Here is a 12,566-nt window from a genome sequence, read left to right on the forward strand (position 1 = left end):
AAAAAAGACTAATAAATTGCCAGCAAGGATGCAAGAACTAAAGACAATAAAACAAAATATCTGGAGATCATACTTGTGACAGCAATGACTGCCATATGCAGCAACTGGGAAGTCAGAATAACACATCTTGAAAGGCACAGGTTAATTTTTCATCAGCCCTCGTTACACAGTTACTATAGTTCTTTAGACCACACCCATTCAGAAGATGGATTTACTATTTAACTATTCAAGCAAAACTGAACTGTATCGTATTGGCAATATTGAAATTAGAATTCAAAGGTACTGTCCAACTTTAACAACTTGAAATATAATTTAAAGGGGAGAAAGTAACATACATTAACAACTTCTTAAATATTAAACAAATATTCCACAAGTCATTTGCAAGGTAGATGGTAACTTACAAAAAAGATGCCCTATGTACCTTTAAAATAGGATACTGCACTCTTTATGGACTGAATGATCAAGTCCCCTAAAGTTCATTGTGAAGCTTTAATGCTTAACATGATGGTATTTGGAGAGGAGAGCTTTGAGAGGTAATTAGAATAAGACCAGGTCATGAGGGTGGGGCCCTCATGGTGGAATTAGTATCTTTATAAGAAGAGAAAGAGAGACCAGAGCTCTGTCGCTCTCTGCTACTTGATGACACAGTGCGTAAGTAGCAATCTGCAAGTCAGGAAGAGGAGACTCATCAGGAAATGAATCTGCTGGCAGTTTTGATCTTGGACTTTCCAGCCTATAGAACTGTGAGAGTTAAATGTCTGCTGTCTAAGCTTTCCAATTGATGGTATCTGATTCTAGCAGGCTGAGCTAAAGAATGGACTATCCTTTTTTGGTTGTAAGTAACTGAATCTGTGCCTCTGAAGGCCAGACAGCAACTGACTTAGAACTCTATATTACATATGGCCCAAAACTAATGCAATTAAACCTCACAGTATCAGGGTTTTTTTGTTGTTGTTTTTTTTTTTTGCCCTCATTGGATTACTTAAATCTTTTTATTTGGTTCACATCTCCTTAAGAAAAGTTACACATTCTCAATACCATGTTATATATAATTTTACATATGATATAAATATAAGGAGAATGTTATATAATATAAATATATGCATATTTACATATAATAATATAAATATATGGAAAACCAAAGAATCAAGAAAATGAGTCCAATTATAATCTTTCTGAGATATAAAATCATTTCTAGAAAACATGAAGAAATTTCTAAAAATGCTATGCCTTGCAGGTCCTACTGAACCAATTATTTGGGCTATTTTTAAATGATTTACATGTAAAGTTTCTTGAAATCAAAATGAATTCAAGAAACTGTGTAGCAAATTAAAATGTGGTTTGGAGAATCAAGATAACATCAGTTAACAGGATTAGAAATTTACATTAAAAAACAAACCTTATCTAGAATAAAGCCCATTGTAGTGCAGGGTTCTTAATTATGCACATAAATCATAGACAAATATAAAAGGTTCTAAACTATAACCACTATGGTACATTTTAGGATGGTCTTGAAATTACAGGGTCTGGGACAAGCATTCAAATAAAGTCCCTCACACCATATGTTTAAATTTTTAGAACAATATGGGGATTTCCCTGGTGGTCCAATGGTTAAGACTTTGCCTTTCAGGGCAAGGGGTGCAGGTTTGATCCCTGGTTGGGGAACTAAGATCCCAGATGCCTAGCAGCCAAGAAACCAAAACATGAAACAAAAGCAATCTTGTAACAAATTCAACAGAGATTTAAAAAATGGTCCATATCAAAAGCATCTAAAAAAAAAACCAAACAACTTTTAAAACCATGAATCAGTCCAACAAACTTATACATAAATAACGTTCTCTTTTCCTATTTGAAAATGTGACAACATAGCAACTTGGAAGGCCAGGTCAAACCTTGACTTTGGGGAAATTTCTAGGATGAGAACTGAAAGAGAAAATGGTATGGAGCATTTTCAGTCTTCAGACCCCAGCCCACCCATTTCCTGCCTCACTTCCTATATCCCTCAAGCCCAAACTGCTCCATACCACAGGACTCACACACCAAACCTATGGCTACAACCAAGCCCCATCCTCATCCTCTCACAAACAGCTGCCCCTTGGCCACCTTCTTGGACTTAAGAGGTATACACAAGAGCAATGTGCTCTGTGTAACCAGGCCTGGGATGAACTTGCTCCGGTCCTGGAAGTAGACTCAGGGCTGACTGGGCGGGGAAGGCATGGGTCCTGGGCAGCTAGCGTACCTTCCAGCAGTAGAGTCAGTCTCTCAGCAGAAATTCCCCTTAGTTCTTTGAACTTCTTATCCAATGAGACAGGATGACCAGAAGGAGGCTCTCAGTAGGGCTCCTTCTTGCTGAGCTTTAAGATCAGTTTATAATGAAACAGGTAACTTTATACAAGTTAACTTGAGACAAGGAAACAAGACCAGGAGACAGATTTCCTTCATCAAGTGGAACTGATAGAAAAACTCAGCAGAGTTATGCCTACAGAAGCAATAGTTCCTTCATAAAGAATATCCATAACTGTATCCACGTGAAAGGAAGTCACTTTGCTTTCAAATATTTTTAAGTCTACAACCATCTATTGATCATGCTTATAGTAATGTTAGCAATTTTTCTGCTTGGTGCCCTTCTTAGAAGCATTAGCTTTTATTTCACACTATTTTTCAAAATTCCCAAGATTTCTGAAAGGCAGGTGTCTTGATTTTGAATTGTAAGACAATTCAAAATGTATTCATTTTGTAAAAAAAATTCATTTTGTTTCAATATAAGACACTTTATTTTGTAAGTGTATTTTGAATGTAATTCATTTTGAATGTATTCAATTCATTTTGTAAAATAAAATGAACACAGATTAAGTAATTTTTCTGAGTTCTCAAGGTTGAATATAGGCAAAGTTTTTGGTAACATTAACAATAGATGAAAATGTTCTTTATTTCCAGGTAACCCCAGTTCTCCATTTTGACATACTACTTAGCAGGGCCTTTCTGGCTCAGTGAGATGAGAGCTAAGCTCTATTATTGCTATTTTTGCTATTCTTTGTCCAATATGGAAGAATTCTTCTTTTTGAACTCTTGGAATCTTGCCATACCAATAAAGAAAAAAACAGTTAATAAGCAATAAGTTAGTACAGAATATTACCTTCTGTAAATACTGTCATTAAATAATGCCACAGGAGCAAATGGAAAAAAAAGCCCAGAATTAAGAATAGAACAGCCCTGTTACTTTCCTGGCCTGCGATAAGAGAGCTTAATTTTGCAAATTGTACTTTTCCTCAAACAGGTTTCAATTCTAGACATTCTTTCAACTGTCGACTCATGCCAAAATGGTTTGAAAGTCCAACCCTTCACATAAAGAGAAAGATTCAAAGAAGGAATAAATCAGAAAGTTTCCACCAAAAAACGGTCAGGAGCCACCTAAACTGCAGCCAACACCAATGAAAGGGACAAGCAAGTGAAAAGATACCATAAATGTAACTTAAAGCACAGGCCTACCTGAATCATATGCAAAATCTCTGGGCTCCTGTTTAATCATCAGAGGAGGGGGGAAGCTTTGGCTGGCTGCACCACCAACCATGGTGCTGTGTTCATACACTGGGTCGTGGTACTCCTGCTTAAAGCCTTGAGGTGGGAAGGGGATGTTTGGCTCAGACATCTGCCGTTGGTACATGGGACGTCCTTCCCTTGGCATTGTTGGCAAAGGAGGAAAGGAATTACAGGGTTCAGAAAGTTGGCGGCGAAATCTGGGGAATAAGAGAGCACATTTCAAATAAAAAGGTAACAAGGAATACCCTTTAAAAATACTGGCACAATTTTTAACCGCTTAGTTAGTGAACGTGACACCAGCTGACTGACCCAAAGTGTAAATCTTTAATGAAGATGAGATTTCTCCTTCCTGGTTCAGTAGCAACATGCTTTCTAATCGTAGCACACCTTGTGTTCCTCTTCTAATTAGTTCCATTCAGCACCATTTCAGTATGTTACCAGAAGTTAAAGATGGGCATCAAGCAAGCCTAAGGAGAGCAATGTAGCATTTGCAAGAAATACATACCCTGACAGTTAAAATGCCCCATGAGAAATCAACTCGATACTCACCAAGTTTCCTTATGAAGTGAGTTCAAATAATTATAGACAAGGAAAAAAAAGCAAAACAGAGACTCTGGAAAGAATCTGATCTCAAATTGCATCATCTTTTAATTGTTATCAAGCTAATCAACAAACAAAAAATCAACCAAATAAAAACCTCCTTAATGGTTTTCCATTTCTTACCATCAGTTACTGAGGCAAGAAGAAAGGAAATGGGTGGGATTTTTCAAATGGGTGGGACTCTTACATCTTCAACAATGTCCTAAAGAACACTGTATTCTAGTGAGAAATTAAACTGGGCAATATTACAGAGAATGAATCCAAGCTAGTTTTTAAAGACCACTTCTTTACTGTCAGAACACTGGACTGGCTTCCAAGAGTTTCAGACAAAATATCAGGTTGATAAAAATGAGCATAAAATACTACGGCAGCCCTCTGAAGATGGAAAGAACATGCCTGCATCACATAGCATTCAACACGTCATGATGTTAGGTCACGTGGAAGCTCCGAGGCCTCAGCAGTTTCTGACGGTGAGTTTCTAGACTCCTTCCTTCTTGGTCATCTACTGTACTGGCTGACTCATCACATCATCATTCAGTTCTGCGTGTCTCATCCTAATACCACTGACCCACCACAAAGATGTGGATTAATTAAAGAGTTAAAAGTGCTCTAAAATGCCCAGGAGTGCTTAAAAATAAACCATCCGACATTTCTATGAGCAAATGTATGCCTGTTAACTCCCCTACACCCTTCTAAAAGCATTCCTGTGACTTTAATTTGGAGAGTTAACATTTAATTTTGGTAACATTAAATGAAAACAAGGAAAAAGCAAAAGAATGGCAGAGCAACTGCTTTAGCGTTTCTCAGAACACTCCACCCAGTGATTTAACTCTAGCCTCACCAGCTGCCATTGAAAAGCACTGAAATTCCACCTACACCTGCAGAAAACCAACTTAGAAACTCAAATATTGCCAAACAGTTAGGCTGACTGGCACTGCATTCATTTCCCTTCTCTTGCTTATTTCATTAGCCAAAAAAAGAAACAGAAATTATCATTAAGAACTGTCAAGGAGTGAATGAGAAAATTGTAACTTGAAGTGAAAATAAGAACTCTTGCTCACTTGGGAAGCCATACAAAGAAGTTAATAATACTTCTGCTAAAAGCTTTGTTTAAAAAAAAAGTCAAGCCATTTGTTTGCAGGAGTCAACGTGATTCCAGTTGGTACTCACTGAGGACCATGCATATATCAACACACATATGCTTCCTAAGAAACTACAAGTTTGTGGTTACGTTCTTCTGACTGATGGTAAAGAGAAATGGACTTAGAAGCTTCTGGAAGACAGTGCATGGGTAAGGAGAGCATGCTGATGAACTCTTGGGTACAGAAAAACAGCGTCTCAGTGATGGGAAACAGAGAAAAAGAGACAGGACTCCTGCACAGTGGGTTCAGGGAAATGTGCCAAAGGGCTGGACCGAGGAGCAGAGAGAGGCTGAGGGGAGGAAGTGGGGTGCAGCCCAGTTGGCCACGAAGTGTTCCCTGAGAGAGGGTGGGTGCTGGGCTGGAGGGGGCTATTTGGGGACAGGATCTGTTCCCAGAGCAAATGTGCCATTTATAACTGAGGGACTGTCATTTGGTGGCGAGAGCTCTCCAAGAAATCCTCCCCAGAAACATACGGCTTCAGAGATTTTCCTGGGATGGGCCAGCTGGTACTGGCCTCCACGCTCCACGGGGGACACTGGGAAAAGACCTGAGCTTCCCTCTCCTAGTTCCGGGCCGGCTGTTCGCAGTCTCAAATATTTGACTTCAAGTAGAGAAACTCAGATGGATTTGGCTATGGCATCTCCAGTTAGGTCACCTAAAAACAGCCACACGGCTTGTTCAGCAGTCACCTTCCATAAGAGAGAACTCCAGAGAGTGCCAACCACGCCACCGCTAATTCTGACCCTCGTCTGAGGGGGGAGAGGCTTGGTACCAAGAACTCTGGGAAGTCCCCAGAAGTAGACAAAACAAAACTTGCTTTTTCCTGCATCGTCCTCTCTATCCCCCCATCAGTCCTACACAATGTGCATCTGTTTAATGGCCCACCCGGCAGTAAGATTTCTTTCATCTGTATTTACAAAACTGTTTACACAGATGCTCATACCATTACACTCTGAGAAAGTCTCAGGTCCACAGGGTGAGAAGAGAAAGATAATGGACAGCGTTTCATAACCAAAGCACAAGAGGACACAGGGATGGAAACCAAGGTAGAAACATTATTACTTGGTTTCATGCTGGAAAGAATGAATGCTTTCATCTTATCCTCTCATATCAGAAGAGTGACTGAATTTGAGATTGAGTCCCATTAAATAATCTATAAAAAGCAGATCTGAGTATTCCCTTATTTTAAGAAAGTTGACAGTGGCACATCTTTGGGTTTCCTCTGCTGATCTGGAGGATTCCTTTGGTTGAGTTATTTTGATAATGGTGTGTCAGAACCCCTTTGCACAGGCTTATTGTTAAAATCTGGGGTTCCCTGGTGACTCTGAAGGTAAAGAATCTGCCTGCAATGCAGGAGACCTGGGTTCGATCCCTCGGTTGGGAAGATCCCCTAGGAAAGGAAATGGCAACCCACTCCAGTACTCTTGCCTGGAGAATTCCATGGACAGAGGAGCCTGGTGTGCTGCAGTCCATGGCATCTCAAAGAGTCAGACACGACTGAGCAACTGAACCACAACATACTAATCATGCTCTCGAGATTATACCTGTTGTATCTGTTTGGTAGAAATACTACTATTTCATGGCATGTTACTATACATCTCTTTCCAATTCCACATTCAGGGTTGTCATACTGATAGTTTGGAATCTGCCATGCGGGCAATATTTACATCACAGACTCATCAAATGCTACAGATCAAAGTCTTTGGGGTTTTCTTCCATAGATCCTATTGTTAACCATTTACCAACACACCACTTGCTCTACATAAGTACAGGGTAGAAGGGGAAAAAATAAATGCTGTATACAACTGAACTTTGCTTTTAAGTTGTATTATTAAGGCCTCTAAGGATCCTTCAATATTTTATTTAAACACAAATTTTTAAATCTCTAAGAGTTGAGAATTACCCAGCATAGCATATTCTCTAGCTCTATGTTGTGTCTTGCCTTGTTGCTTTCTAAGTAATTCTAATTCAGTCTCTACCACTTTAATGTTATATTCTCAGTGTTCAGGGTCATGCATCTACTGACATTAGATATCCATCACTTGGAAAGGAGGAAAGAGAGTTCTGGCATATAAGTTCTCTTCTGCAAAACTATGTACAGCTAAACCAGTCAGTCTAAGGTAAAGAACCTAATTCCATAAGCCATCTACTAAAATTAGTCTCCTAACTTTATTTTACAAGTACACACATATGCTCATAAAAATGGGATGATCTGATTTAAAGTTTAAGTGAAGCAATTTAATTCAAGCAAACAGAAAGGGAAATGTTCAAATGTCAGTATATAGATTAATTTTCCATTTTAGCAACCAATTTAAATGTTTATAAAGGAATGTTTATAAATGACCTTCTCCACAAATTATTTATAGCTAAAGACAGAGCAAACTCTCAAAATATTTTGCACAGATGTGCAAAATTAATACACTCACCTTGAATTTACTATAGGTCCTAGGAAGTGGTAAAAGGAATTTCTTCCAAGAATGCTAAAAACAGTTTTGCTTTTTTTTTTTTTTTTAATGGTACTTGCAGTTACCAAGGGATAAGGGGTTGGGAGGAATAAATTGGGAGATTGGGATTAACATATACATACTATCATTGATATAATAGATAACTAATAAGGATGTATTTCATAGCACAGGGAACTCTACTCAACTCTGTAATGACCTATATGGGAAAAGAATCTAAAAAAGAGTAGATATACACATATGTATAACTGATTCACTTTGCCGTATAGCAGAAACTAACACGCATGTTGTAAATCGACTGTATTCCAATAAGCCTTTTTATAAGGTACTTGCACTTTACCTGTGATCCATGGGGTAGCTGCTGTCTTGGATGGGCTGCGATGGAGGGAGGTGAGCTGGGAAGGCGCGGTCAGGTTTTGAAGTGTGAGCTGAGCTGGGAGACGCATGGTGCAGGGGGGACACTGGAGTGCTGGATGGTGTTGGGGGGTTGGAGGGCCTCATTCCCACTTGTGGCTTCTGATCATAGGCACTACCCAAGAGACAAGAGGAAAGAGAATGTGCGTTTCTTGGGAAAAATCAAAACTCCGTTTCCGCCCCAGACAATTCAAGGAAAGAAAAAATATTTCAGGCTAAAGACCTAAGGAAGTTTAGAATGGTATGGTTTTTGGTTTTTGCAATTCTAGAACATGTAATCATCAAAACAGCCACACACTTAAACAGAAAATAGGATAATGTATCACTTGGAAACAGCATAAATATAAATCATCTATTTTTAATACATATACAAACAACACAGCATAAAGAAAATCTCTGTCAGCAAAAGCAGTGACATTATTTCCATCTATTCTTTGTTGTTGTTTTTTTTTGGCCACACTGTGAGACATGAAGGATCCTATGAGGGATCAAACTTATGCTCCCTGCATTGGAAGTGTGGAGTTTTAACCACTGAACTACCAGGGAAGTCCCTATTACCGTCTGTTCTTGATACGTCTCCTTAAGCAAGTTTCATAGATCTTTTCTAGATCATTAAATATTTCTGATATTATAATCCTTCTACATTACAGAAGACTTTAGAACAAGAAGTCGTATCAGTTTAATAAGATACAGATCATACCTGACTCGCCTTTATTTGTTGTAGAATGCTAAGAAGCCGATGCTTTTGCCTTATTTTCATTCTTCTAGTGTAAAATAAATGATGCCTGGCATTAACTTCCTCACATGAGATAATAAAGATTTATGAGGCAAATTAAAACGTCTCTGATATATTTAAACCTTCTTGGAGCATAAAATAGGCACAAAACAATGTTCTTAAGAATAAAATCCTGTTATCACAGACTAACTTCTAAACATAATTACAAAAGAATAAAATGAGTAAGCTTGTTTTTATACACATTAGGAATTTAAGTTGCAGTCTTTAGCATAGTTCTCAGGGATATGATTTAACTAATTCTTCTAATCTAAAAATATTTTATTGAAAACAAATTATATTTAAGTTTCTGAACAAAAAATATGTAGGTTAAAATACTCTGTTTCCTGTTAAGATAAAAAGCATTCACCAGTATATTTTTTCTTTAAAAAAGAAACTTAAAAAAAATTGACTTATGTAATAATTTATCCTGTTGCTCCATCTATACAAAAGAATTCCATCCAAGCTTGAAACTACAGAAGTAGAGGAGTATGGGCTGCAAAAGTCTTTCTTCCTTTGCAGCAAAGTCCACAAACTCATACTATCTGGTTCCACCTGCTTCCTTTACCAATATTTCTGAATGAGAATGTACTTCTTTTATAAAATGGTTCACCTGTCTCATTCCCATGTGAAAAATAATGTTACATCTTCTGTCCTAGGATATTACTTTTTCCTCATAAAATGCCATACTGCGTTACACTGTTCATACAGAAATGGAAAAAACAGAATTAACCCATTAAATCGCTGTGGGAATTATTGGTCCCCAAGAAGAATCTCAAAATATACAGGTAATTCTACCATTAATTTATGAAAGTCAGATGTCTTTTTTTTTAATATGTCTATAAAGCAGTAGTTCTTCCATAGTCACACTTCTGATCAATGCTAAAATGCAATGACAATTCTATACCTATTTGGTTTATTAATTAAAAATTCTCAGATATGTTAAATAATTATTCTGTGAATACATAGTATTCATAAGGAGAAAATGAAAAAAATTAAAAATGTGATAAAATAAAACTCAGATTGATCAATACTGTTTTATCTGAACTCAGGATGTTTTAATAGTAGGCTTCTATAAGAGATATCTTATAAAAGTTTTGCAGTTCAACTGAACCACCTTCATCATTTCAGACTCTGATGAACCTTCTAGGAAAGAGGATATAGAAGACAAGCTTGCAAGAACAAATAGTAATGAAATATCCAAGCATTGGTCAGGAACCATGAAACTATACAAATCAAAGTTTTTTGAATCTTAAATATCTTAACAAACTAGTCAATGTAACAAAAAAGAAGAAGACTCACAGATGCAAAGAACAAGTGAATGCTTTCCAGTGGGTAGAGGGAAGCAGGAGGGGCAACACAGGGGTAGGAGATTAAGAGGTACAAATTACTAGGAGTAAAATAATATATAAGAACATATTGTACAACACTGGCAATATAGCCAATATTTCATAATAACTATAAATGGAGTATAACCTTTGAATATTGTGAATCACTATATTGTACACCTCTAACTTTCAGCTATACTTCAATTTAAAGAATGGGAAAAAGATAAGATTATTCTGCAGAAGGAAACAGAGCATAGGTATAAAAAACATCTGAGGAAACAGAAGACTCCTCTGAATCATAATGCATTATGAACTTGAATCAACATAATTTATAAGACCGCAAATATTTGTAATCATTTTTGTAAGTTTCTAAACTAACTCCTTTAAAGGACTAAGTCTCTACTGTAATTGAGAGTAATAACATACAATATACAGAGCCAACTTTTCCCTTATGCAATTAGAGGCCAATATGAAAAGTAGCAGAATGCAATTTACTGTGAAGGGTTTTTAATGAACATACATGTTATCAAATTTTCCAACAAAGGAACAATGTACCTCTACTGTTCCACCCTTTATCATCATCAGAAGGAACAACTGGTTTTTTAACAGATAACAGCCTCTGCTAAGCCTTATAAAATTCTAACTTTACTGCAACTGTCCATGAATGCATCTTATAGATCATCTGCAAAGCCTGTCAGATAACTAATGTACTGTTCAGACTTGCCAAATGCTTCATTGTTTTCCCCCTACAAACTCTAAAGTGCATAATGCATTCTTTTCTAATGAGAACTGAACTTTTGGTACCTGTTCATGCCACCTAAAACCTTTTTTACAATCTCATGATGCATCACCTAACAATTGTGGGAAAGCAGCTCATGATCTGGATAAAAATTACTGCTTTAAAATGATTCTAGAAGTATGTGATCAGACAGTAAACAGTCCTTTTGAGTTCTGCTCAACACATGACCTAATTAGCTTGTTACATGCTGAAGATGTAACTCTTATAAAATACGACTTGAGATTTTATATTATGGTAAATCTGTGCTTCAGTAAGAACCATCAGGTGCTCGCTATACACTCAATTACTTTACCTGACATTGTACAGGCACTTTTCTCCATAGCTGAATTTAAAGGGCTGTTCTTGACTGCAGGCAGAGCCGAGTTCTGAACACGGACTGTGGGGTTCTTTCTTGATTTTCAGTGGGAGGCCATGAAAAGCCACTAGAAAACAAACAAAAAAACCCACAAAAATGAAATCCTGTTAGGAATTAGGTACACTAACCTGTTCTATCCCTCTTGGTTAAAATGTCACTAACATTTCATATTAACTTTCATACATAAGAAAATCACACTGGACAAATTTCATGCAAGAAAAGATTCTGGAGAATCTTATATACTCTCCATATACTCATTGTTTGCTTTTATTGTATAACAAAATGCATGCTTGAACTTTCTCATTACTGAAAGTCAAATGAACTACTTGTAACTGGCTTAGCTGACACTAACAAAACAAAAAGCTCAGTTTTCAGAAAATAAGCTTGAAAATATTTCAGCAAGGTTTCCAATAACTCAAGCAGGAAAAAAAAACCACAACTGATTATTCAAGAATTAACTGAAAATAGGAGCATAATTTAAAGAATTAATTGAAAGGAAAATATTTCAAGTGCATCAATAGTAACAGTTTAATGGAATAAAAACTGAACTATGAGGAAGAAAACCCAGCTGCAGTTCTTAAGGGAACTAATGATATACTTTGGACAAAAGGATAAAAACTCAACATCTTTGTGGCCAGTTTTTATATATAAAACTACAGATAAAAGTACTTGTCTAACTACTTAAGAGAAGTGTGAAGATACATTGTGAGAAATACATTAAAGTTATTTTTTGTATATTATGACCATAAAGCAATTATTCTATATGAAATGATAGTTTCTCCTTTTTCATATGACATTGTCATTACTGTTCAATATAAAGACAATATCACAAAATATGAAGAAATATGTATATTTAGGTTGGAATCATATCTCTCAAACCAAAAAATAAATAAGGTTATATATTTTTTGTTATTTTATATGAAGCTGAAAAAATATATACTAGGGATCCTCAGAATAACTGAATTTTTAGTAAAAATGGAAAAATAGATAAAAAGATAAGAGGAAAAACAGACATGAGGATGAATTTTAGTTTCATACAATATGCACAGATATGAATAACCAAGGATAAGCCCAAGAAGGACACACTGTGGACAGCTATTCCAACGCTGTAAAACCTGAGATTAAAATACAAAATATTAAGTAGATATACTATA

At 36.6% G+C, this 12,566-nt stretch overlaps 1 protein-coding gene across 6 annotated transcripts in view; it reads right to left on the bottom strand.

Moving 5' to 3' along the window:
• ETV1 (ETS variant transcription factor 1) overlaps positions 1–12,566 on the bottom strand; it is a 94,738-nt gene that overhangs the window by 33,614 nt on the left and 48,558 nt on the right. For all 6 annotated transcript variants that reach the window (XM_043462749.1, XM_043462748.1, XM_043462746.1 and 3 more), the window contains 3 exons: positions 11,350–11,479; positions 8,085–8,273; positions 3,490–3,737 (listed from right to left, as the gene is read on the bottom strand). In XM_043462749.1, coding sequence (XP_043318684.1) covers positions 3,490–3,737; positions 8,085–8,273; positions 11,350–11,479 — 567 coding nt within the window. The remainder of the gene's footprint in view (positions 1–3,489; positions 3,738–8,084; positions 8,274–11,349; positions 11,480–12,566) is intronic.

Source organism: Cervus canadensis, chromosome 3, assembly GCF_019320065.1.
Source record: "Cervus canadensis isolate Bull #8, Minnesota chromosome 3, ASM1932006v1, whole genome shotgun sequence".
NCBI classification, from domain to species: domain Eukaryota; kingdom Metazoa; phylum Chordata; class Mammalia; order Artiodactyla; family Cervidae; genus Cervus; species Cervus canadensis.